Source organism: Salmo salar, chromosome ssa24, assembly GCF_905237065.1.
Source record: "Salmo salar chromosome ssa24, Ssal_v3.1, whole genome shotgun sequence".
Lineage (NCBI taxonomy): Eukaryota > Metazoa > Chordata > Actinopteri > Salmoniformes > Salmonidae > Salmo > Salmo salar.
Genome location: NC_059465.1, coordinates 36,839,180 through 36,866,501, shown reverse-complemented (window position 1 = coordinate 36,866,501; position 27,322 = coordinate 36,839,180). Strand labels below are relative to the sequence as shown.

At 47.0% G+C, this 27,322-nt stretch overlaps 1 protein-coding gene across 4 annotated transcripts in view; it reads right to left on the bottom strand.

Moving 5' to 3' along the window:
• Positions 1–27,322, bottom strand: part of LOC106585847 (semaphorin-6A) — a 107,530-nt gene that overhangs the window by 16,627 nt on the left and 63,581 nt on the right. Inside the window, exons 7-19 of one of the 4 annotated variants that reach the window (XM_014172532.2) lie at positions 17,892–17,982; positions 16,541–16,660; positions 16,089–16,177; positions 14,939–15,156; positions 14,095–14,226; positions 13,036–13,191; positions 11,474–11,647; positions 9,935–10,075; positions 9,704–9,781; positions 7,954–8,012; positions 5,116–5,136; positions 4,881–4,922; positions 2,618–2,773 (exon numbers count right to left, since the gene is read on the bottom strand). In XM_014172532.2, the coding sequence (XP_014028007.1) occupies positions 2,618–2,773; positions 4,881–4,922; positions 5,116–5,136; positions 7,954–8,012; positions 9,704–9,781; positions 9,935–10,075; positions 11,474–11,647; positions 13,036–13,191; positions 14,095–14,226; positions 14,939–15,156; positions 16,089–16,177; positions 16,541–16,660; positions 17,892–17,982 (1,477 nt within the window). The remainder of the gene's footprint in view (positions 1–2,617; positions 2,774–4,880; positions 4,923–5,115; positions 5,137–7,953; positions 8,013–9,703; positions 9,782–9,934; positions 10,076–11,473; positions 11,648–13,035; positions 13,192–14,094; positions 14,227–14,938; positions 15,157–16,088; positions 16,178–16,540; positions 16,661–17,891; positions 17,983–27,322) is intronic. The other 3 variants (XM_014172534.2, XM_014172533.2, XM_014172536.2) reach the window with 3 other exon arrangements.

Below are 27,322 nucleotides of genomic sequence, written 5' to 3'. Positions count from 1 at the left end.
CAGGGCGCCAGTGGCGAATTTGCCAATCTTGGTGTTCTCTGGCAAATGCCAAACGTCCTGCACGGTGTTGGGCTGTAAGCACAACCCCCACCTGTGGACGTCGGGCCCTCATACCACCCTCATGGAGTCTGTTTCTGACCGTTTGAGCAGACACATGCACATTTGTGGCCTGCTGGAGGTCATTTTGCAGGGCTCTGGTAGTGCTCCTCCTGCTCCTCCTTGCACAAAGGCGGAGGTAGCGGTCCTGCTACTGGGTTGTTGCCCTCCTACGGCCTCCTCCACGTCTCCTGATGTACTGGCCTGTCTCCTGGTAGCGCCTCCATGCTCTGGACACTACGCTGACAGACACAGCAAACCTTCTTGCCACAGCTCGCATTGATGTGCCATCCTGGATGAGCTGCACTACCTGAGCCACTTGTGTGGGTTGTAGACTCCGTCTCATGCTACCACTAGAGTGAAAGCACCGCCAGCATTCAAAAGTGACCAAAACATCAGCCAGGAAGCATAGGAACTGAAAAGTGGTCTGTGGTTACTACCTGCAGAACCACTCCTTTATTGGGGGTGTCTTGCTTGTTGCCTATAATTTCCACCTGTTGTCTATTCCATTTGCACAACAGCATGTGAAATTTATTGTCAATCAGTGTTGCTTCCTAAGTGGACAGTTTGATTTCACAGAAGTGTGATTGACTTGGAGTTACATTGTGTTGTTTAAGTGTTCCTTTTATTTTTTGGAGCAGTATATATTGTTTTAATATTCATGTCATACAGTGGATGACTAGGCCTATATGCATGCAATGCCCTGATACATTTATTGCTCAGATCTCCGACAACTGAACAGTGAAATGGACAAGCAAAAACCAATAGACTATGTTTGGAATATGCTACACATCCAAACACAATGAAAAGGTTTTCTGTAATTTGTTCTAGTCAGTTTTTAAGGACACGTAACTGTGGATCATTTGGCCAATATGGCTTGTTTATTGATGGCGCTGGTCTGCGCCCAGTAGGAGCTTTCTTTCTCTCGGGTCTGAACGGGTCTCTCGGATCCGAACCAACACGGGTCTGTATTGGTCTGTTTTCCACAGCCTGACTGTCCTCGGGTCCATTCGGAACGGTTCTCCGTTTAAAAATATATATATTTATGCATATCGCGAGTCGGGTGGAAAAGCCACGGATCCATTTTGGAATGGATCCAACTTTCTGGACCCTTGAAGACCTCTAGGATAAGGACATCAGGAGATGAGTACTGCAGACAGTGGTGCTCAACTTGCCATGCAGGGACACTTTAAGCTGCATGTAGGCAAAATGGTGCTTTAATACAATCAAAGCAGGGAAATAAATTGTCAAGCAAGAGTTGAAAAACAAGCCATGCAAATACAGTCACTCACAGAACCAAAACAGGCAATGTCAGAGCTCACTTTAAACACAAAAAAGCAACTTGAGCTGAAATTGAACTGATAATACTGAGACAAGCTGCAAAATTGTTGTTGAAAAGAAAAACACTGAGAAGCTTGGTTTGAATGTGAGCCCTTGTTGCTGTGAACTGGGTTGCCATGACGGTTGCCATGATGGACGGGGCCAGTCAGGTCCCAGGTAACAGCAACGAGGGTAGCAACACCACAGTGATACTGTCTAAGCATGCTGTAGTCTCTGCCACCATTGTGTCTGTCTGGTCTGGCTACAGTTGTCTGGTTCCAGCTCCCAGAGAGGAAAGAGCGAGAGGAGAGCAACAGATAGCTCACTGAGATTCATCTAGACTGCATCCCCATTCTCCACCTTTCTCCCACATTAAACTTCCTATCATAGATTTAACAAAGCTAGAAACTCCTTCCAGTCAATGTTTTCACCAATCCAATGCTTTTAAAATCCACAACGGGAAGTGCTCACTTCTGGAGAAGGGAATGGCAGAGAATTGGGACGCAGCCATAGAGTACCACCCAGGAGACTACACACACTGCCACGCCCCAGAGAGATATGATGACCTCACCCTAACACACACACACAGAGCTGCACTCCTCGTTGGTGTGTGTGTGAGTGTGTAAGTGTGTGTGCGTACGTGTGTGCGAGCGTGTGTTCTGTGGATGTCTACGGTCACCTCTAATCATCCTTATTGATTATCAATATCTACTCAGGCAGCCAGTCATCTAATAAGATGACTTCAGTAATGTACCAGGGAGACATTACATTTGATGTAATGGAACTTCTAATGGTTTATCCTTTATTACAGGACAGGGCATTGATCAGTGTAATCACAGCTGTGTTTTCTCTGGTTGTCTTTATGTGTCTGGGCTTAAAGTGACCTTGAGCCAGCTGGGATGTTAACACGGCAAAAAGGGCCGTCCATATCATGCTCCTGCACAAGATAAAGCTGGGGCCATCTTCTTGTGGAAATAAATACATAGCAATCTTAATTTTTTTCTTCTTCCTGAAGTGTAATGGTGTGTATATTACATCTCCTCAGGGACATTAAACTCTTTGTTTAATAAATCTCTCTACGGGGTGAGGCAATTTGTTCTCTCCTGACACTGTTACAGTTCTGGGCTGGTCAGTTGGAAGCAGACACGGTAAACTTCATCCCTGCCACAGGAGAAATGGACTCTTCTATTCCAAGGCTTACCAGTGGCGTCCTGCTGGGTCTGAGAGGGCACCGCCATATAGGGGTCCCTCTTATCTGAGGGCATGGGGGGGTCCGCCTGCTCCACCATGCCGCCCCGACCCAGGGGTCCTCCTGCTTGGGGGTGGGCCGTGGTGGGGAATGGGAGGGTGGGATGGCCTGCCGGACACAACACAGGTTAACTCTCCTCACACTCTCTCTTACACACACATATACGCATGCACACAAACACACTCTTTCGGGGGGCAGATGGGCTGTGCGAAGTCACAAAGCAGTGTGTGTGTCCCTTCCTGCCTTCCTGCCTCCCTGGTGAGGTGATCCTGGGCAGCTCATTACTGGGCCCTGTATCTCCAGAGAGCTGTGACTTGAGAGAGAGAGGAGAGAGAGAGAGAGAGAGGGTATGTGGCTCAGGAGAGGAGAACCTCTCCTGTTCTCACTTACATGTCACGCTGCCGCTGGCTCAGACTAAAAAGCCTCTCACAGAATCACCTCAGGGAGGCTTACCTTTATATGAAGAGCAAGAAAAAGTCCTCATCGCTCCCTAACAAACCTGTCTTCTGTTTTCGTTCTCTGCTCTTCTCTACCCACTACGTTTCAATGTCAATCCATCAGCTATATTTAGCAGAGTGCTTTGAAAAAGCCCAACAACATGACCAAATTAATCATGAAGGATAATTAAGATATTAATGTCCTTTAACCTAAATTGCCCTACTGATTACACTCATCAATGACAGTGCACTGCTGGCCACAGTTACAGCTGGACTAAAACAAAACGAGTCCATCCCATACTCTGTTATTTTTCTATGTTGTATCAATATCCACATTCATTCTCCTTCATTTGGTTCCAGCCTGTATCTTTTTGTGGCTCCTCTATCAAGAATGTCCATATAAATCCCATTATCAGTGTCCATCCTCACGTCTCTCCTGTTTAGAGCAATAACTTGATTCTCCTTTCAGGAGACCAGCAGCCATACTGTAATCAACAGCTCGTATGTTAATCAGGCCAGCTCCCAGTAAACCATTTTAACACGCTTTCCCATGAGGGGGTGATGGTTGCTGAGAGGCTGGTGGTGGGGGTAGGGAGAGGAAGGGAGGTGGTAGGGGGCTGGGATTGTTGCCGTTTGTCTACCATGCACAACAGCCCCCAAGCCTCCGCGTGGTAATCATTAAAATGATTTATTTAACAATGCACCGTGGGCTGAGAGATTAGTGTGACAGGACTTTTTTATAATTCATTTTCTTCGGCCAAGGGAAGTGCATTTCAGTCAGATGACACACATACAGAGGCACAGCACCAGCTCCTTGGAAAAGAAAATCCTAAACTGCCGACTTGTGCAGATTCCTTTTTTAAAAAGTTTAACAGAGGAGGAGAGGAGGAGAGGGCTCGTCTGGGGGGAAAGAAAGGGCATTCGTCTTCAGCACTATATCAACAGTCTGTGTTTGAAACGCTTGGGTTTGACTGCCTGAAATACACAGTCATACCTACAGGGAGAAACAAACACTCACAACTGCAGGGCTGCATTTAAATACAAACGCTTTGTATTTCACCTGAAATCTGACAGGAAGAAATGGGGGAACACAGTAGGGAAGAAAAGGGATTATATCTGGAATGTTATCACCCCCAAAAAATTGCTATTCTTGTCATTCCATATGGGAGTGTGAATGCTTGGTTTTGTATAGATGAAGTGTGAGTTGCTATGGAGGACTGTGACATCGTTGCAGGCTAATCAAGACTGTTTATCATTCTTCTTCATAAGCCTGGAGGGAAAATTGTTTAATCAACCAGCACCAAGAATCGAGCATAAACACATTCAATAGATGTAAGTGTGGAATTGAATTGTGCTGTCTGTCTGCGTGTGTCTGCGTGAGTATTCTTGCTGTAAGCTAGTGGTACCGTGCAGCAGTGCTGTGGGTTTGTATGGAAAATGTTGGAGCTTCTACAGCAGTGAGCTTGTGTTTAGCCTCTGTCAACAACCTCCATCGTTTTCATGCACCTTGATGAGTCTGGTGAACCACAGTGAACCATGGAGGCCTTTTCTATTAACAACAAGATCCATCCAATTAGGGAAACAAAGGTTAGGACAAATCAATGCTATTGCATCACAGTCTAGAGGTCCATCACAGCAGAGCAGAACAGGGCAGGAGGAGGGGTGGAGGAGAGGGAAGATCTGGACTCGGAACACTGAGGAGTAGATTAGGAAAGGTTCTAGATGCTAGAGAATTACACTATATATGACAAACTGGGGGAAAACAAAAGTAAACTGACCATGACGAGGCCTTTCATGACTGTGAGGACTGGACTGAACGTCTACAACAAGAAAAGGAATGAAGAAAATAAAGAAAATGAAACATTTCAATTAAAGCTCAGCTCGTTTAGCTTCTCGTGAAATAGTGGGCGGGGTTTCATTATGGTGAGAGCAAAGAATTGATTGAACGGAAGAGCTGAAAATAAATACGTGTGAGGGGAGGTATCATCTCGTTACCTCAGGTTTGGTACTTACCGTTGAGGGCCACAAACGCATCTAAAAAAATCAAAGGAAAAATGTGTTAATTCGTTTTTTTCAAAGAGCAAAAGCAAAAAATACATTGGCATGATCTAAACCATCTCTTCAAAAGGCACGTTCACAATGCACCTTAGCCAAGGGCTGAAGGACATTTTTGCCCTGGGCTAAGCGAATGTTCACCTTAGGCCAGGGCTAGCTGGCTCTGCTCAGGAGCAGGGTTAGCATCAACTTTTCAGGGTTAGCCCCAGAAACACTGTGCCAAAATAGCCAGTGTGAATCAGGGTCAAGAACAACGCCTAGAATGCTCACTGTCCAATCACAAAAGCCGCACTCTCACTTAATTTACAAATGCTTGTGATGCCTGTAATGCAGTAAATTAATATTCTACAATGGGTTGGTTAAAACAAGCATTATGATTGATTGAGACGTGTTCTAAGCAATATAAAAAAAAAAATATGTTTTGCACGGGTAAGCCTATGAAGCAAAAATGGACATTTTGTTTTCTGCTCCATCTGAGAAATCCCTACTCATCCAGTGCCCATCAGCCCAGCCAGCCAATTGTTTGTTTTAGTTTTTTACCCCTTTTTCGTGATATCCAATTCGAAGTTCCCTGTCTTGTTCCATCGCTGGAACTCTCCTACGGACTCGGGAGAGGCGAAGGTCGAGAGCCATGCGTCCTCCGAAACACGGCCCTGCCAAGTCACACTGCTTCTTGACACACTGCTCGCTTAACCTGGAAACCAGCCGCACCAATGTGTCGAAGGAAACACCGTCCAGCTGGCAACCGTTGTCAGCTTGCTGGTGCCCGGCCCGCCACAAGGAGTCGCTAGAGCGTGATGGGACAAGGAAATCCCAGCCGGCCAAACCCTCCCCTAACCCAGACGACGCTGGGCCAATTGTGCACCGCCTCATGGGTCTCCTGGTCACGGCTGGTTGTGGCACAGCCTGGGATCAAACCCGGGGCTGTAGTGAAGCCTCAAGCACTGCGATGCAATGCCTTAGACTGCTGCTCCACTCTGGAGGCCCCAGACAGCCAATTCATTAACTTGATCTCCACTGTAAAAAGCATGTAGACATTGTTTCCCCTTGCTTCTAGCCTAACATTTGGTTTCCAACAACGGGGGTTTGTACAAACGTTTCTGTCTGTCTCAACATCTCCACTGTCCTATTAAGAATTAACGTGTCAGGACATCTTTTCTCAGCCAGTCAAAATCATGAATAAGATCATTTTTACAAAGAAAGGTAAATAGAAAAACAGGTAAAACAAACACAAATGCAGCTACTTTTCTGTTATTCTAGTTGCGCGGTTTGTTGTGACTGTGTTAGCCTTAGTTGGTTAGCTAACCCGTTGTAGAAAAGCAACTGTACACTCAAGTTAATTACAAAACAACTTTTTTAGCACGGCTGTGTTTTCATAGCTTTTCCATTGACTATTAATTGGATATATCCATGATAATAATACTGTTGCATGATTTCGCCTGGATCAGAAAAGTTGAGGTCTCGTTCATGCACAGCATTCTCTGTACAGGGGCGAGATCGAATTTCAAAAGTGTAACATTGTTTCCGAGGTTAGATAGGCAGAGAGCAAGGTTTATACAAACCATCACTGTTGGAAATCAAATGCTAGGCTATAAGCAAGATATTACAGGGCTAAGAATAATGCAATGTGAAAAGGCCTAAAGTAATTGAGAATCGACTGCCTGTTCAATACTTATCGACATTCTCATCTATTCTGGTCTACGGTGCTTCTCTAAAGGAATGTGAACAGTCTATTCTGGTCTACGGTGCTTCTCTAAAGGAATGTGAACAGTCTATTGTGGTCTACGGTGCTTCTCTAAAGGAATGTGAACAGTCTATTCTGGTCTATTGTGTTTCTCTAAAGGAATGTGAACAGTCTATTCTGGTCTATGGTGTTTCTCTAAAGGAATGTGAACAGTCTATTCTGGTCTACGGTGTTTCTCTAAAGGAATGTGAACAGTCTATTCTGGTCTACAGTGTTTCTCTAAAGGAATGTGAACAGTCTATTCTGGTCTACGGTGCTTCTCTAAAGGAATGTGAACAGTCTATTCTGGTCTATGGTGTTTCTCTAAAGGAATGTGAACAGTCTATTCTGGTCTATGGTGTTTCTCTAAAGGAATGTGAACAGTCTATTCTGGTCTATGGTGTTTCTCTAAAGGAATGTGAACAGTCTATTCTGGTCTATGGTGTTTCTCTAAAGGAATGTGAACAGTCTATTCTGGTCTATGGTGTTTCTCTAAAGGAATGTGAACAGTCTATTCTGGTCTATGGTGTTTCTCTAAAGGAATGTGAACAGTCTATTCTGGTCTATGGTGTTTCTCTAAAGGAATGTGAACAGTCTATTCTGGTCTATGGTGTTTCTCTAAAGGAATGTGAACAGTCTATTCTGGTCTATGGTGCTTCTCTAAAGGAATGTGAACAGTCTATTCTGGTCTATTGTGTTTCTCTAAAGGAATGTGAACAGTCTATTCTGGTCTATTGTGTTTCTCTAAAGGAATGTGAACAGTCTATTCTGGTCTATTGTGTTTCTCTAAAGGAATGTGAACAGGCTTTCCATTCTTGTTTTCTTCTGATTCATTGGTATTCCCCTAATCGGTATTAACCACAAAGCAACACAGAGCTATGTACTCTAGTCTATACAGAGTGGTTGTGGACTCTTTAGGGGAGTATGTGCTGTGTGTGTGTGCGTGTGTATGTGCGTGTGTGTGTACAATGTTTGTGTGTGCTGTTGTGTATGGTGGGGTGAGAGACACGTCCCTGTCCTGCAGGACAGAGGCACATTGAGCCCAGATCAACAGAGGGAAGAGGCCTGCTTACTTTGGCAGTCTCCCAGTCCATCTGTGTTGCCATGCTCCACGTCCTGCTCGAAGGCCGATCTGCATAATGAACAGAGACATCATAGTGAACGACTGGACTCACACAGGACTCATACAGGCCTGGACAGATCAGAACTCACACAGGCCTGGACAGATCAGAACTCACACAGGCCTGGACAGATCAGAACTCATACAGGCCTGGACAGATCAGAACTCACACAGGCCTGGACAGATCAGAACTCACACAGGCCTGGACAGATCAGAACTCACACAGGCCTGGACAGATCAGAACTCATACAGGCCTGGACAGATCAGGATGAGCACAGGCCTGGACAGATCAGGATGAGCACAGGCCTGGACAGATCAGGATGAGCACAGGCCTGGACAGATCAGGATGAGCACAGGCCTGGACAGATCATGATGAGCACAGGCCTGGACAGATCAGGCACCACAGGACCGATATGGGTCCATGGTCCAATCACACGCATCAGGGCCAGGGACCAGGCCAATGAAGCGGTAGGAAGGTGGACACTATTTTCTCCCAGCAGCCCACACCCAACTTTCCTGAAGGACCACCAACCATGCAGTGAAACAGAGCGCCAACTGTCAGGGAGATTACAGTCAAGGATGACAGCCTTTACTGCCTGGACCACTGCTTACAATCAGAGCATGGATCATGCTCTTCACAGCCTGGTTTACCAGGCTTCAAATCACAAGTAGAGTATTGATTGAATACTTTTTGCTGAAATGCAGTAAGAGGAAACACACATGCTATGTAGTTTTTAATCGGATGTTGACTTATCTAGCCTTGGAGGGTGGTGCAAGATGTCACCTGGTAATATACAGCAGACCCACATCATACACAAGTTGGTCAGAGGAGAAAGAGAGGAGAGAGGAGAGAGGAGAGGGGAGAGAGGAGAGAGAGGAGAGAGAGACTCTCAAGGGCCTGTTTTCCCCTCCCCACTCAGACCACTCCCAGACAATCCTAGCTAAATTCTTGCTTGAGAAATTGCTCTTTGCTAGGAAGCTATATTAGTTTATTTTTGACCATTTTAATTGAAAACAGGTACTTAATTGTTAAAAAATTATTTGATATTGAGATACAAATGGCTGCATTGGGCCTTTAAACACTGAGACACGTCCGGCCAAATGCTTTCAATCGCTCGCCACAGAGCCTACTGATCATAGCGCTCAGATCCTCACTCACTTAGAAATACAGTACAACTGAGGTCATCTCACCTCTGTCTACTCAATTTCCAAAGTGGAAACTCAATCAGAACAGTCGAGAGGCCAGGGCTTTAGAAATTATAATAGGATATAGTACTGTAGCATGCGAGACCAATCATTTGGCTGGGATCAAATTAATTTAACATCAAAAGCTGTTCCTTTTATTATGACTTCATCTCTTAAATGGGTTTCGCCCACCGAAACTCCATATGCTGTTTTTTTCAAAACACATCTAGTTCTGCTTCATAAATATAGCCACAAATGATGGTGACTGCCAAGTCCCCCTCCTGCCAAGCCCCAGCCCCAGGGCAATATCCCTTTCCTTCCATCAGCCTTTTCAATGGCCCTTTCAGTTGGAAGAAAATACAGAGCACCACAAAAATTTGACTAATCATAGAAACTAAAAATGTATACAGTAGCTGGATTGACGTCATTGAGGACACCAGTCATCATACAGCACAAATGATGTTATGATTACCGTACGTGAAATAGATAGTATGATAGTGGAGTGAGCAGTAACTTACTTTGGGTCGAGCACCACCTGTCTGCATGCTCCCTCGGACACCCAGCCGCAGTAGGGATCCCTGGAGGCAATACATGATCTGGAAGAAACGCACACAGCACTCTCATCACAACGTGTACCTTCATAGCGTTTTATTTTCCTGAAGACTGATTGGTTAGGACATTACAAACGCACAAATAAAGTCCTGACTCTAAGAGAATGGATGGATGGAGGGTTTAATTTATAAACCTACTTTTTGCATTTGCCATGTTTCTCGCAGCGAGAGAGCGGCACCTTGACTACACAGGAGGAAAAGGCCACAAACAGAGAGTGTCCCTGGCTGTCCATCTGCATGCTGACAATCCGCTTGTCATCCACACCGTCGATGCTGCACCTGGATTGGGGGCAGGGCAGAGAGACAGACAGACAGCAGGACTTGTCAGCACTAACAGAACACTTCAAACAGCCCCAGTCTCTCTCTGTTGATAGGCACTCAAAGCCCCACCATAGCATCTTTGTCTGCAGGGCATAAGAGAGTCCACGCTAATCCCACCGTGCAGAGCATCCATCTACCCTAGAGGAGGGATTTATCTCCAGCCCGGGATTACAGCCCTCAATTAGGGTTTACAGTCCATCTACACTATGTAATGCGCGGTGGCCAAACCCAGATCCTGATCCCACCCAGAAAAGTCACCTACGCTATCCGCTCCGTCCAGATGGCTGAGGGCCAGAGACTGCTCTGCCCACGCCAGGAAGAAAAGGGGCTTGTCGTTCACCCCACACCCACCCATGTCACATGACTCTACGTCGTTGGATAACAAACACAAACGCCTGTCACCTTAAAAGCCCTGCCTCTCATCCCCTTCTCATTGACTCTACCCTATCATCAAGCCTCTCATCTATTTGCTTTGGCAAGGCCCAGGCACATTTTCCCCTCATTTACTTCCTTTCCAAATATTCCAAAAGCCCCTTTATAATGTATTAGGATGAGATCTCAGGCTGGATTGAATGACTAGCAGTCCCTCTCTGTTTCCTTTAATCGTACTGCATTTGTAAGAGTAGAGTTGTGTGGTCTGAGTCCGTGTTACTGAAGATCCGGGACCGGCCTCTTTAATTTAGTAGCTGTGGTCAGTGCAGAGTGTAACCTGATGAAACTCTTTAAATGATAGAGTAGCCATCTGGTGGGCTGGTGTAGTGGGGCTGGGTTAGTGGTGCTGTGGTGCTGGAATAGTGGTGCTGGAATAGTGGTGCTGGAGTAGGGGAACTGGAGTAGGGGAGCTGGAGTAGGGGTGCTGGGATAGCGGTGCTTGTGTTGTGTTCCTGGGAAGGTGGTGCTGGTGTAGTGGTGCTGGGATAGTGGTGCTGGGTTAGTGGTGCTGGGTTAGTGGTGCTGGGTTAGTGGTGCTGGGTTAGTGGTGCTGAGTTAGTGGTGCTGGGATAGTGGTGCTGGGATAGTGGTGCTGGGTTAGTGGTGCTGGTAGAGTGGTGCTGGGTTAGTGGTGCTGGGTTAGTGGTGCTGGGTTAGTGGTGCTGGTGTAGTGATGCTGTTGTAGTGGTGCTGGTGTAGTGGTGCTGGTGTAGTGGTGCTGGTGTAGTGGTGCTGGTGTAGTGGTGCTGGGAGAGTGGTGCTGGTAGAGTGGTGCTGGTAGAGTGGTGCTGGGAGAGTGGTGCTGGTGTAGTGGTGCTGGTGTAGTGGTGCTGGTGTAGTGGTGCTGGGTTAGTAGTGCTGGGTTAGTAGTGCTGGGTTCGTGGTGCTGTGGTGGGTAGCGTGTCTAATTTATGGAATACATACTTCTCTGGGTTATACACGTTAAGCTCCTCAAGGAAGAGACTGTCATTCAGGAAACCACTGTTCATCTTGGCCAGGAATTTAAGAATGATCCCCTTCTCTGATCCCAGGAAAACGACGGTGTGATTCTGATAGGGTCCCGCTGCATTGTCTACAGCGATCCGGGTCAGCCGGTATCTAGAACAGATATGGAACACCGGGAAGAACACGTTTATGGATTTATACCTAATTTCTTAATTTTAAGACGGAACTCCACTGTGTGTTATCTAGTATTATAAACTGGGTGGTTCGAGCCCTGAATGCTGATTGGCTAACAGCCATGCTATATCATACCGTATACCACGGGTATGACAAAACATTTATTTGTACTGCTCTAATGACGTTGGTAACCAGTTTATAATAGCAATAAGGCTTCTCGGGGGTTTGTGGTATATGGCCAATATACCATGGCTAAGGACTGTATCCAGCCACTCCGCGTTGCGCCGTGCTTAAGAACAGCCCTTAGCCGTTGTATATTGGCCATATACCACACCCCCTCGGGCCTTATTGCTTAAGTATCTCCAATTAGATTTGTATCATGGAGCTCCTACTGTTATCAAAACCATGTATAATCTGCAGATCCGTATGCAAATACATTTGCACGGCTATTAATTCAGTGAGATGGAAAGGATTAAAGACAAATATATTACAAATATATTTTTCAGCAATTTAGTGGACCACACATCCTTTTCCATTCTGCCATTGAAAGACTAGATCTCTTCACACAAGGTCATGAGATATAAAACATGTGTATGCCTTCGCTGGAATGAAAGCACCGACTTAATCGTTTACATTATCTGAGTAAATGCTCACATCACAATCAAATCAGTAAGATAAGGCCTTCTTCTCTCCCACTCAGACTGTCTGGTTTGAAATGACATTGAATGTCTTTATTCACTAAGCCCATGGTTTTTCAACAATAACAGTAATCTCAAGTATTACAGTATGTCGATGATTCTGTCCCGTTAAGAATAACAAGAACCTCAAGGACAATGTCCAGAATAATAGGAAATCTCAAGAGGGATATCCTTGAATCCAGTCTACCTCCATACAGATTGTGCCTGGCTAGCCACTAGAACATATAATGGAATAGGTTTTCATAGTTGCTAGGATTTTGATAGTCAAATTTGTAACAAAAGCTACAATTCTATAATGTCCCTTTGGGGTATATATGAGATAAGGTCCTATTACAGATTCAGTTTGCAGCTGACTTCCTGTGTTAGAGTCGTACTACACACAGAGGCTGTGACATAGATAATAAAACCACCTTCCACCATATGGCCTTATAAAAGTACCTGCTTTTGACGTATATAACCCTCTTAACAACATGTAACGTAACGCTTTGCTATGTGCCATGACATTTTTATAGAAATTGTAGCTAAGATTTATGTATTTAATGATACCACTGGTAATTACAAATATAGTAATGCATAATGCACGTATAACCTTGATAAACACCACCTATAACCCAGACCTAGCTAGCGCGCTAACTACAGTAACATCCTAGCTATTGAGGCTTTACTCACCGCACCATGGTCTTGAGAAACCAGGGCCTGTTAGTGATAGAGGGCACAGCTTCATCCATGAGAGGGTGCTGCTTGATGAAGTTGAGGGTGTCATCAGGGAACTCGTTGGACACCTTGTACTTCTCTACGGACGGAGTGCCAGCACAACACCCGGGCCTGAAGTGGATGAAAGTATCAGGGAATCAGACAGTGGGAGTCAGAGAGCAGCCATTTGATCTCTTTACAAGGACAGAGTAGCAGAGGAGGAGGCCCTGTAAAAGTGAAGCTGCCTTTGATAGGAGATCCGTTCGAAGACATCTCACCTCTTGATAGCTTTATTGAAAAGGTTTTGCTGCACTGTTACGGTAGAGCGGTACCTTTCTTTTCTTGATGGATAACTTGGGTGGATTCTGTGGCCTGGCATGGAAACCGGCCGTGATTCAATTATTTTCCATGGTAGACAGTGCACAATGTAGTAAGGTCTACAGTACATGAAAAGCAACAGAGACAGATCAGAGATGAAGACACATCACATGTCTGCTGCTGCAGAAGAGGGTGGGGGATAAAAACCTGGGCAACGTTGTGAAAACTCCCTTCTGTTTGTCTGCTGATAACGTCGACAGAAAATAAATTGAATAAACGAGACGTAGATTTCAGATCACATTAACACCTGACCTTGTTTCACACAAACACATAATGTTATGCTAATCACCAGGGGTGGTATCCTGTTGCGCTCCACATTATCGCCAGCCATATGGGGAGAGACACCAATTACAGTACCATCCCCCTCCACAGATCACGGTTTTTAAACGTACATTTCACAAGAGAAAAGGAGCTGCTCTTTGCCGGGTAATTAGGAACGCAGAGATGGAGATTGATCAGGCTGGTGCATTTGTAGAAGTAGGCAGCCATCTGGAAAATGATCTCATGCTTCATTTGCTGATATCGAACTTCTTTCATGCTGCCGGTGTGTGTGTGTTTTTGAATGTGTGTTTGTTGCTGGTGTGTGTGTGTGTGTGCGTGCGTGCGTGCGTGTGGTTGGGTGGGTGGGTGGGTGGGGGTGGGGTTGGGGGGGCATACCTTGGTTTTGGAACCTTCTCCTCAGGAACAGGTGTCCAGGTTGAATCCGGGGACTTCTGCTCTTTAAAACGTCCCGTGAACGCGTTGGCCACATCAGCCATGTCATAGGCACAGACAGCTGACCCAGGAATGCTGTAGAAACATCACCCCCCACAAAAAAAGAACTTTTCTCAGTCCAATTGATATGATTCCACTGTGTGCAAACTGTGCATAGCATAGCTCTGAATCACTTGTCTATTTCCTGGACGTTTCGAAAGGGGCATTTCAGCTGCCTTGGCATTGAAAGACATCATGTACAAGGGCAGGATTGTGACGGTTACAGAGCTGTTATTCTGCTAACCTTGTGGCCCAGACTGTAAATCTCAGTAATCAGCCAGCGTTGGCTATGTTCAGAGCGAGAGGCACGCCATGCTGCCAAAGCACTTGGTTAAATTAATAGCTAATAAATTCAGAATGCTACCTCCAGTCAAAATGTGTTCCCTCTCATTTCACTCACTAACTGCAATTCATGCCCGGATCAAATGCGCTTATAGGAATTCCAAGCCGCTTCATTGACTTTTAATGCCCATTAACCATGCTCAATTGCATTGTCACAAGCAATTGTCTTATTGCCTAAGAAACGCCATAAAATGGGATTTACAATATGTTGCAGTACTACAGCTCCTTTATAATTTATATTTAGATATAAACTCCCTGCTTAAATGATTCTCCATTCTCAATATGCATTATGCAGGAATAACATTATGCACCTGACAAAAGTGCCAAAACTCTTGTGACAGTGAATTACGCGCTGCGGTACCCTGGGAAATTGATTTCCTTTTGCGTGGCCGCCGGACAATCGTACCTGTTGTGAGGTGTGGAGAAGGTTGCCATGACGACATCGCGACCGTTGATGTGGATGACGTCGGTGACGGCCTGCAGGATGTTGAAATAGAAGTGGGAGTCTCCCGGGATGGAGCAGTTGAGACGGGTCTTCAGGAAGGAGGTCCACTGTTTCTCCAGAACTCTCTGGGAGCCGCCCTTGTCATTCTTACACACCCTGGCCACCCGGGGGAACACCACCTGGACAACACACACACACACACACACACACACACACACACACACACACACACACACACACACACACCTGTTGTCTGGCTGGTTTCCTTATGCGCCAACCAGCACACTCACAGAAGGTAAAGCTTATGATTATTAGGTCTCTGTAACTAAGCAGGTCTCGCAGACCAGAGCCATGGTCTTAAAAATATTCACCATGCATAAATATACAACAGCCCACATTATTAATGACTGTGGAACTTATGTTTCAGATTGTCAAATAAATGAATCAGGGAGTACCATTCCTCTACCCCACATCACCCACCAAACCATACGTCACACCACTCTGCATTCTTTCTTATATAGTGATATTCCTTTCAAAATAACCAGAGAATTTCACTTTGTATTCATGTGCAGTATAACACGTCAGACGGAATTGGGTGTAAATATTTTTTCCCCCGCTCCACGATTATTCTAAATAATATAATGTTTATGTAATTCATTTCCATGTCGTATTTTCCTTATAGGATACAATGTAACCTTCTCCATGCAAACTGAAATGAAAGGATGAATCAAAACGTCTCATATCCCTTTAGTCTAAAACCTTGAATGAAGAATCAGCTCATTTTCCTTTCCTCCCATTCCTGTCTGTCTCATTTTGGAGAAAAACTTCAAAATCCTTTGAGGAAACAGCCAGAGTAAGCAACAGGTTAACCAGTAGCACGCAGTGCGAGTCAGAGAATATATTTAGACTTCAAAATGGCTTTCCAGGCATCACTGACATGCATTTGCAACTATTTTTAGGCCTACATCCTGCAAATCAAAAAGGTTTCACCATTTTGGTCATACTGACCGCCTTTCCAGATACTTGATACACCCACTTCCTGTTTACTTCACAAAGCACATCCTGTCTCTCCTGTTCAGGAGGATGTAGCCCTCAGCCCCAGACAGCTTACCTTTCCCATTGTGTTGTACTCCATGCCAATTTCTCGATAGAAGAAGTAGATGAAGTCACCGTAGTTAACTGCCTGTACGAAATACGGCTCTGAAAAACAAAAAGCAGACATATCATCACAAAACAGATCAACACCCATTTTACATCCAATACCTGAAGTATCAATCACAGCATACAGTGAGGCCCAGCCCAAGCACAGCACTGGCAGTAGCTCAATCCATCATCTCTATTAAGGGGCTATTTACATGTGGGATCTATTCATTCAGCTTTGACAACCTGGTCATGTTGGCATTCCTAGAGGAGGCCTATTTACTTAGTACATAACTGCTATGGGACTGGTTATGAGAGTGACAGCATCAACTCTGATTTGTTTTCCAACCCGTCACTCATTGTGGTGAGTCTGTGTCTCTGTCTTTCAACCATCAGGCCTTTGTATCCGATGACTCTCCTCACCTTTGAGACATTTGGAGTCGTGTTTGACAGTGCGCAAAGTTGGGCTGTCTCCAAGGCTACGATAAATGACTGCATCGATCGCTAGGAAATCTGTTACTGTTGCGGAGTAGAGCTTTCCATCTGGAGAGAGAAGAGAGAGGGATAAGGGATAAGAAGTCGGCCACTGTACCAGTCATGGGCAGAACAAACACAAACACGACAAGAGGAATGGCAACGCACAAAAACTATCCTCATTTAACACACACACACACACACACACACACACACACACACACACACACACACACACACACACACACACACACACACACACACACACACACACACACACACACACACACACACCTCAATGCAAACAGTATCTACAATGAGAATGACCTCAGCCCCTCAGCTTCAATTGGATGGCTGCATTGGAAACTTTAACTACATAATTGAAAGGATAGCAAAGAACCCTCTTGATTACTCAGAGATTCCCATTCCAATTCCGCTGCTACAAATTAACTGGTCATCTAAAGGCATTTACTCTGCGTTGGCTTTACACAGAGAAACTCACATCCCATAAATCAGTTCACACTGAATATCAGTAAGAGTGAATCACTATTATGGCTCCTCGGCTGGAGGAGCTGTAACCCACGAACGGAAAGCTGACTCATTCGGGGTTTCGGCTTTTCTATTGATTTTTAATCCCCAGATTCGGGAGAATATTCCAGTTTTTTGGGGGGGGTGTAAAACCACAATAGCTTCATGTGTTTCCAAGCTGCCCACAAACTTACATCTGCCAAGCAGCAGATTCCTCCCAGAAACACAGAACAAATTGGCCCAGAGTTCAACAATTTGTTCAACAGCATGTAACAGACTGCCCCTTATTACTGACCTACTGCTAGTGTATTACTATTAAAATAGGCCACAGAGTATTAAATGCACCCTAGTGTTTCTAATGCAACGTTACGCTCAAAAAGAGAAAGACTTCCCTATCCAGCTAATGTTTAATGACTAAAGGAAAAGGCTCATCTTTGAAGTGATATGCCTTGTATAATGACATGATTACTGAGAGATACAGTGGAATTTAAAATGATCTTGACATATCATTCATACAACTAGTTTAATGTCCTTGGTTGAATATGATAAGATTAACTGTCATTTCCCAGAGGGAGATATTGTCTTAGACACACAGTACTGCTGTACATAAAATAGACACTGTACATTAAACACTTAACGTAATGCATACATTTCACTCATGTTGATGTGGTAATGCAAGATTCTTTAGGTTACTTCTTTAGACTAAAAAGGTAACCTACATTTTCCCAGACCACATCCACATTCCAGTAACACATTAGTTAAGGTCTCTCACCAGCGAACAGGGCGACGTTGGAGTGCTTGGCATCATATGGGCACCGCGCCATCCCACTGATGTCCTCCCCTACAGCATCCATGGTGTCCATCTACAGTGGAGAGAGAAAAAGGGTCAGAGGAAAATCCACCCAAAAGCTAGCAGTCACCCCATCCCAACCCCACCCCACCCCATCCCACCCCATCCCACCCCACCCCACCCCATCCCAACCCCACCCCACCCCATCCCACCCCACCCCACCCCACCCCACCCCATCCCACCCCACCCCACCCCATCCCAACCCCACCCCACCCCATCCCACCCCCTCCCAACCCCACCCCATCCACAACCCCACCCCATCCCAACCCCACCCCACCCCATCCCACCCCACCCCATCCCCACCCCATCCCCATCCCCATCCCACCCCCACCCCACCCCATCCCAACCCCACCCCACCCCATCCCACCCCCACCCCACCCCATCCCATCCCCACCCCATCCCCATCCCACCCCCACCCCACCCCACCCCATCCCACCCCCACCCCACCCCATCCCCACCCCACCCCATCCCACCCCACCCCATCCCACAACCCATTGAAATCACAAACCAATCCATTGAAATCCCAAACCAATCCATTGAGATCCCAACCCAACCCCAAAGAAATCCCAACCCAACCCAGAGAAATCCCAACCCAACCCATTGAAATCCCAACCCAATCCATTGAAATCCCAAACCTACCCATTGAAATCCCAAACCAACCCATTGAAATCCCAACCAAACCCATTGAAATCCCAACCCAAACCATTGAAATCCCAACCCAACCCTATCCTCATTGAAAATAAAGCATTTTCCATGGCATCATATTTAACACAACAGTGGAGTGGTAGTGGCTGAGGATCATATCCGGGTGAAAGGTCAGTTACCTCCCCCATGGGTGCCGTGTCATCCCCAGTGGGCACGACTACAGTCTTTCATACAAAGTACGGGCTGAGGTCAAGATCACTGGGATGAGGTCAAGGTCACTGGTCTGAGGTCAAGGTCACTGCGCTGAGGTCAAGATCACTGCGCTGAGGTCAAGGTCACTGGGCTGAAGTCAAGGTCACTGGGCTGAAGTCAAGGTCACTAACAGAGTTACAAAGAGGCGTTTTCTCTCACAAAGACTGCAGTTTTCTAAGAAAGGTGACGCGCTTACACCGCACTTTTTGGTCTCTAAAGAGGCCATTTTGTTTTCTATTCCTGTCTCTGTGGAAACACCTATCATCTGCCCACTAAAACGGTCACACACTCTCACTGAGTGCTGAGAGCGCTGCCAGAGAAATAGTTGAAGCTGATGTGGCAGGGAAAATTACTTTTGACCTTACATTACGACAACCAGCACCAGCATTGGATTTTTCTCTCAGCTATCAAGATATGAGTAATTGTATAAACAGAGGCCCTTTTAAAAGATACACATTTTCGAGACAGGGAAAGTTGTTCTATTACTGATATGATGTCACTAGTCTGAGGGCAGTAATTTCAACTGTTTCACTGTGGTTGTTGAGGCACTATGCTATCACTGTGGTTGTTGAGGCACTATGCTATCACTGTGGTTGTTGAGGCACTATGCTATCACTGTGGTTGTTGAGGCACTATGCTATCACTGTGGTTGTTGAGGCACTATGCTATCACTGTGGTTGTTGAGGCACTATGCTATCAATGTGGTTGTTGAGGCACTATGCTATCACTGTGGGGGGTTGAGGCACTATGCTATCACTGTGGTTGTTGAGGCACTATGCTATCACTGTGGGGGGTTGAGGCACTATGCTATCACTGTGGGGGGTTGAGGCACTATGCTATCACTGTGGGGGGGTTGAGGCATTATGCTATCACTGTGGGGGGTTGAGGCACTATGCTATCACTGTGGGGGGTTGAGGCACTATGCTATCACTGTGGGGGGTTGAGGCACTATGCTATCACTGTGGGGGGTTGAGGCACTATGCTATCACTGTGGGGGGTTGAGGCACTATGCTATCACTGTGGGGGTTGAGGCACTATGCTATCACTGTGGGGGGTTGAGGCACTATGCTATCACTGTGGTTGTTGAGGCACTATGCTATCACTGTGGTTGTTGAGGCACTATGCTATCACTGTGGGGGGTTGAGGCACTATGCTATCACTGTGGGGGTTGAGGCACTATGCTATCACTGTGGGTTGTTGAGGCACTACGCTATCACTGTGGTTGTTGAAGCACTATGCTATCACTGTGGTTGTTGAGGCACTATGCTATCACTGTGGTTGTTGAGGCACTATGCTATCACTGTGGGGGGTTGAGGCACTATGCTATCACTGTGGGGGTTGAGGCACTATGCTATCACTGTGGGTTGTTGAGGCACTATGCTATCACTGTGGGTTGTTGAAGCACTATGCTATCACTGTGGTTGTTGAGGCACTATGCTATCACTGTGGTTGTTGAGGCACTATGCTATCACTGTGGTTGTTGAGGCACTATGCTATCACTGTGGTTGTTGAGGCACTATGCTATCACTGTGGTTGTTGAGGCACTATGCTATCACTGTGGGGGGGTTGAGGCACTATGCTATCACTGTGGGGGGTTGAGGCACTATGCTATCACTGTGGTTGTTGAGGCACTACGCTATCACTGTGGTTGTTGAGGCACTATGCTATCACTGTGGTTGTTGAGGCACTATGCTATCACTGTGGTTGTTGAGGCACTATGCTATCACTGTGGGGGGTTGAGGCACTATGCTATCACTATGCTATCACTGTGGGGGGTTGAGGCACTATGCTATCACTATGCTATCACTGTGGTTGTGGAGGCACTATGCTATCACTGTGGGGGGTTGAGGCACTATGCTATCACTGTGGTTGTTGAGGCACTATGCTATCACTGTGGTTGTTGAGGCACTATGCTATCACTGTGGTTGTTGAGGCACTATGTTATCACTGTGGTTGTTGAGGCACTACGCTATCACTGTGGTTGTTGAGGCACTATGCTATCACTGTGGGTTGTTGAGGCACTATGCTATCACTGTGGGGGGTTGAGGCACTATGCTATCACTGTGGGGGGTTGAGGCACTATGCTATCACTGTGGTTGTTGAGGCACTATGCTATCACTGTGGTTGTTGAGGCACTATGCTATCACTGTGGGGGGGTTGAGGCACTATGCTATCACTGTGGGGGGGTTGAGGCACTATGCTATCACTGTGGGGGGGTTGAGGCACTATGCTATCACTGTGGTTGTTGAGGCACTATGCTATCACTGTGGGGGGTTGAGGCACTATGCTATCACTGTGGGGGTTGAGGCACTATGCTATCACTGTGGGGGTTGAGGCACTATGCTATCACTGTGGGGGTTGAGGCACTATGCTATCACTGTGGTTGTTGAGGCACTATGCTATCACTATGCTATCACTGTGGTTGTTGAGGCACTATGCTATCACTGTGGGGGGTTGAGGCACTATGCTATCACTGTGGTTGTTGAGGCACTATGCTATCACTGTGGTTGTTGAGGCACTATGCTATCACTGTGGTTGTTGAGGCACTATGCTATCACTGTGGTTGTTGAGGCACTATGCTATCACTGTGGGGGGTTGAGGCACTACGCTATCACTGTGGTTGTTGAGGCACTACGCTATCACTGTGGTTGTTGAGGCACTATGCTATCACTGTGGTTGTTGAGGCACTATGCTATCACTGTGGTTGTTGAGGCACTATGCTATCACTGTGGGGGGTTGAGGCACTATGCTATCACTATGCTATCACTGTGGTTGTGGAGGCACTATGCTATCACTGTGGGGGGTTGAGGCACTATGCTATCACTGTGGTTGTTGAGGCACTATGCTATCACTGTGGTTGTTGAGGCACTATGCTATCACTGTGGTTGTTGAGGCACTATGCTATCACTGTGGTTGTTGAGGCACTATGCTATCACTGTGGTTGTTGAGGCACTACGCTATCACTGTGGTTGTTGAGGCACTATGCTATCAGTATGGGTGGTTGAGGCACTATGCTATCACTGTGGGGGGTTGAGGCACTATGCTATCACTGTGGTTGTTGAGGCACTATGCTATCACTGTGGTTGTTGAGGCACTATGTTATCACTGTGGGGGGTTGAGCCACTATGCTATCACTGTGGTTGTTGAGGCACTATGCTATCACTGTGGGGGGTTGAGGCACTATGCTATCACTGTGGGGGTTGAGGCACTATGCTATCACTGTGGGGGTTGAGGCACTATGCTATCACTGTGGTTGTTGAGGCACTATGCTATCACTGTGGGGGGTTGAGGCACTATGCTATCACTATGCTATCACTGTGGGGGGTTGAGGCACTATGCTATCACTATGCTATCACTGTGGTTGTTGAGGCACTATGCTATCACTGTGGTTGTTGAGGCACTATGCTATCACTGTGGTTGTTGAGGCACTATGCTATCACTGTGGTTGTTGAGGCACTATGCTATCACTGTGGGGGGTTGAGGCACTATGCTATGACTGTGGGGGTTGAGGCACTATGCTATCACTGTGGGGGGTTGAGGCACTATGCTATCACTGTGGTTGTTGAGGCACTATGCTATCACTGTGGTTGTTGAGGCACTATGCTATCACTGTGGTTGTTGAGGCACTATGCTATCACTGTGGTTGTTGAGGCACTATGCTATCACTGTGGTTGTTGAGGCACTATGCTATCACTGAGGGGGGTTGAGGCACTATGCTATCACTGTGGTTGTTGAGGCACTATGCTATCACTGTGGTTGTTGAGGCACTATGCTATCACTGTGGTTGTTGAGGCACTATGCTATCACTGTGGTTGTTGAGGCACTATGCTATCACTGTGGGGGGTTGAGGCACTATGCTATCACTGTGGTTGTTGAGGCATTATGCTATCACTGTGGTTGTTGAGGCATTATGCCATCACTGTGGGGGGTTGAGGCACTATGCTATCATTGTGGGGGGTTGAGGCACTATGCTATCACTGTGGGGGTAGAGGCACTATGCTATCACTGTGGGGGTTGAGGCACTATGCTATCACTGTGGTTGTTGAGGCACTACGCTATCACTGTGGTTGTTGAGGCACTATGCTATCACTGTGGTTGTTGAGGCACTATGCTATCATTGTGGGGGATTGAGGCACTATGCTATCACTGTGGGGGGTTGAGGCATTATGCTATCACTGTGGTTGTTGAGGCACTATGCTATCACTGTGGGGGGTTGAGGCACTATGCTATCACTGTGGGGGGTTGAGGCACTATGCTATCACTGTGGTTGTTGAAGCACTATGCTATCACTGTGGGGGTTGAGGCACTACGCTATCACTGTGGTTGTTGAGGCACTATGCTATCACTGTGGTTGTTGAGGCACTATGCTATCACTGTGGGGGGGTTGAGGCACTATGCTATCACTGTGGGGGTTGAGGCACTATGCTATCACTGTGGGGGGTTGAGGCACTATGCTATCACTGTGGGGGGTTGAGGCACTATGCTATCACTGTGGTTGTTGAGGCACTATGCTATCATTGTGGGGGATTGAGGCACTATGCTATCACTGTGGGGGGGTTGAGGCATTATGCTATCACTGTGGTTGTTGAGGCACTATGCTATCACTGTGGGGGGTTGAGGCACTATGCTATCACTGTGGGGGGGTTGAGGCACTATGCTATCACTGTGGTTGTTGAAGCACTATGCTATCACTGTGGGGGTTGAGGCACTACGCTATCACTGTGGTTGTTGAGGCACTATGCTATCACTGTGGTTGTTGAGGCACTATGCTATCATTGTGGGGGATTGAGGCACTATGCTATCACTGTGGGGGGGTTGAGGCATTATGCTATCACTGTGGTTGTTGAGGCACTATGCTATCACTGTGGGGGGTTGAGGCACTATGCTATCACTGTGGGGGGGTTGAGGCACTATGCTATCACTGTGGTTGTTGAAGCACTATGCTATCACTGTGGGGGTTGAGGCACTACGCTATCACTGTGGTTGTTGAGGCACTATGCTATCACTGTGGTTGTTGAGGCACTACGCTATCACTGTGGTTGTTGAGGCACTATGCTATCACTGTGGTTGTTGAGGCACTATGCTATCATTGTGGGGGATTGAGGCACTATGCTATCACTGTGGGGGGGTTGAGGCATTATGCTATCACTGTGGTTGTTGAGGCACTATGCTATCACTGTGGGGGGTTGAGGCACTATGCTATCACTGTAGGGGGGTTGAGGCACTATGCTATCACTGTGGTTGTTGAAGCACTATGCTATCACTGTGGGGGTTGAGGCACTACGCTATCACTGTGGTTGTTGAGGCACTATGCTATCACTGTGGTTGTTGAGGCACTATGCTATCACTGTGGGGGGGTTGAGGCACTATGCTATCACTGTGGGGGTTGAGGCACTATGCTATCACTGTGGGGGGTTGAGGCACTATGCTATCACTGTGGGGGGTTGAGGCACTATGCTATCACTGTGGTTGTTGAGGCACTATGCTATCACTGTGGTTGTTGAGGCACTATGCTATCACTGTGGTTGTTGAGGCACTATGCTATCACTGTGGTTGTTGAGGCACTATGCTATCACTGTGGTTGTTGAGGCACTATGCTATCACTGTGGGGGGTTGAGGCACTATGCTATCATTGTGGGGGGTTGAGGCACTATGCTATCACTGTGGGGGTTGAGGCACTATGCTATCACTGTGGTTGTTGAGGCACTATGCTATCACTATGGTTGTTGAGGCACTATGCTATCACTGTGGTTGTTGAGGCACTATGCTATCATTGTGGGGGGGTTGAGGCATTATGCTATCACTGTGGTTGTTGAGGCACTATGCTATCACTGTGGTTGTTGAGGCACTATGCTATCACTGTGGGGGGGTTTAGGCACTATGCTATCACTGTGGGGGGGTTGAGGCACTATGCTATCACTGTGGTTGTTGAGGCACTATGCTATCACTGTGGTTGTTGAGGCATTATGCTATCACTGTGGTTGTTGAGGCACTATGCTATCACTGTGGGGGGTTGAGGCACTATGCTATCACTGTGGTTGTTGAGGCACTATGCTATCACTGTGGGGGGGTTGAGGCACTATGCTATCATTGTGGGGGGTTGAGGCACTATGCTATCACTGTGGGGGTTGAGGCACTATGCTATCACTGTGGTTGTTGAGGCACTATGCTATCACTATGGTTGTTGAGGCACTATGCTATCACTGTGGTTGTTGAGGCACTATGCTATCATTGTGGGGGGGTTGAGGCATTATGCTATCACTGTGGTTGTTGAGGCACTATGCTATCACTGTGGTTGTTGAGGCACTATGCTATCACTGTGGGGGGGTTTAGGCACTATGCTATCACTGTGGGGGGTTGAGGCACTATGCTATCACTGTGGTTGTTGAGGCACTATGCTATCACTGTGGTTGTTGAGGCATTATGCTATCACTGTGGTTGTTGAGGCACTATGCTATCACTGTGGGGGGTTGAGGCACTATGCTATCACTGTGGTTGTTGAGGCACTATGCTATCACTGTGGGGGGTTGAGGCACTATGCTATCACTGTGGTTGTTGAGGCACTATGCTATCACTGTGGGGGTTGAGGCACTATGCTATCACTGTGGGGGTTGAAGCACTATCACTGAGGGGGGGGGTGGAGGGAGGGAGGGGGAGGGAGGGAGGCCCCACTCTTGCCTGTTTAATTTCACCATGGCAATGACCTCTGTCTACTGTGTGCTTGGCTCTCTGTCAGTGATCTATTCCTGCCATTTGAACAGAAGGAAGAGACTCCCAGGCAATCGTGAGATTTTTTTGTAGTCAATCCTCTATCAAGCAGCAAAGAGGAAAGGGATACGCAGTTATGTTGTCGCTCCTGAAAAAACAATTGTATTTTTCCATAAACAATTAAACACATGGGAAGCTAGACCTATCCTTGAGGATGTAAATGAATTAATTAACTCAAGGATTAAGGCCCTGTGTGCAAATTAATAATACAAATAGAAAATAAACATATCTCTAGCATGGCCCTCAAATGCATTTTAATTGGTTGCTTCCACACTGGAAAGGGGCCTTGTCATTGCATGTCTATGTTGTTATCGTACAGGGTTTATCACTGCTATGGTAAATCAGAGTGTGCACATATTCAGTGCACTGACTCTCCCACTGAGACAGCCATGCTCCATCTCTCAGCTACCTGTCAGGCTCAGGCTGGGGCAGGGGTTGGGACTGAGGCAGGGGATGAGACTGAGTCAGGGGGTGAGGCAGGGGGTGAGATTGAGGCAGGGGCTGAGGCAGGGGCTGAGGCTAGGGGTGAGGCAGGGGGTGAGATTGAGGCAGGGGCTGAGGCAGGGGCTGAGGCAAGGGGTGAGGCTAAGGCGAAGCTAATGCAGAGGCAGGAGCTGAGGCGGGGGTGAGGCTGAGGCAGGGGCTGATGCAGGGGCTGATGCAGGGGTGAGGCAGGGGTCAGGCTGAGGCAGGGGATGAGGCAGGAGCTGAGGCAGGGACTGGGGCTGGGGCTATACAGGAGGTGGGGGGGCTATACACCACGGCTGATCAATATCAACAGGGCCTCTCAGCAGCACTCCCCTGCTCCGCCCGGCAACAGGTGATGTAATGGACACAAGTCGTACATCAGGCAGCTGGGGAGGGAGGCTTTATTACACAAAGCGAGCTGTGCTTCGGCTCTGGGGAGCGGCCCACGGCTGCCAAGGTGTCTGTCTGAACGGTCCGGGTACACAAGTGTCGGCGCCGACAGAGGAGCTGGCTTGCAGATGGACCCTTGGGAGGGGAGAGAAGCGAGGGAGTGGGGGGGGGGGTTGTGTAGCTGCTGTTGACAGTAACATTTGTATATCTTCCCCCCTCCTCATGGCTCTGATTAATGTGGGATGAGTTTGGCCCAAAAACAGAAGCTCTTTTCAGGCCTGTCAGGCCGGCGAGATGGAAAGGCAAACTGTGGCCAAGGTGGATGCATGCGCACACATACTCCCTCCCCCTCGACCAGAACCAGGCTGACTGGATGCACCCAGCGGGCACCTCAAAAGCCTGAAATCGGTTGTTTGGGAGAGCCTGCCAATGGCCAACAGCCTGTTTATTTCACCTCTTCGCCATAACGTTTACACATTTTACAGCACCTCTCGTTACGTGTTACGGTATGTCAGTGAGGATGTCAGCTTTCCGCAGACAGTATAACACTAATAACAATGAGAAGCACCTGAAATGGGAGCAGAGAAACTGTAAAACTAACCATGCCTACAAAATGTGGGCATAAATTCTGTTTTCTTTAAAGAATACTTGAGTGAGAACACAAGCCCTTTTCTGTGCTTCGCTGAACCAAAAAGTCAATGAAGCAAAGACTCTTGTTCGGCAGTAAACATACCTCGCGATAAACAACAACCCCCTGATGTCTCACAACAGCACCTTCAAATCAAGTTCACTGTGGCGTCAATTCATTTCCTAACATGTCAACAAAGCCA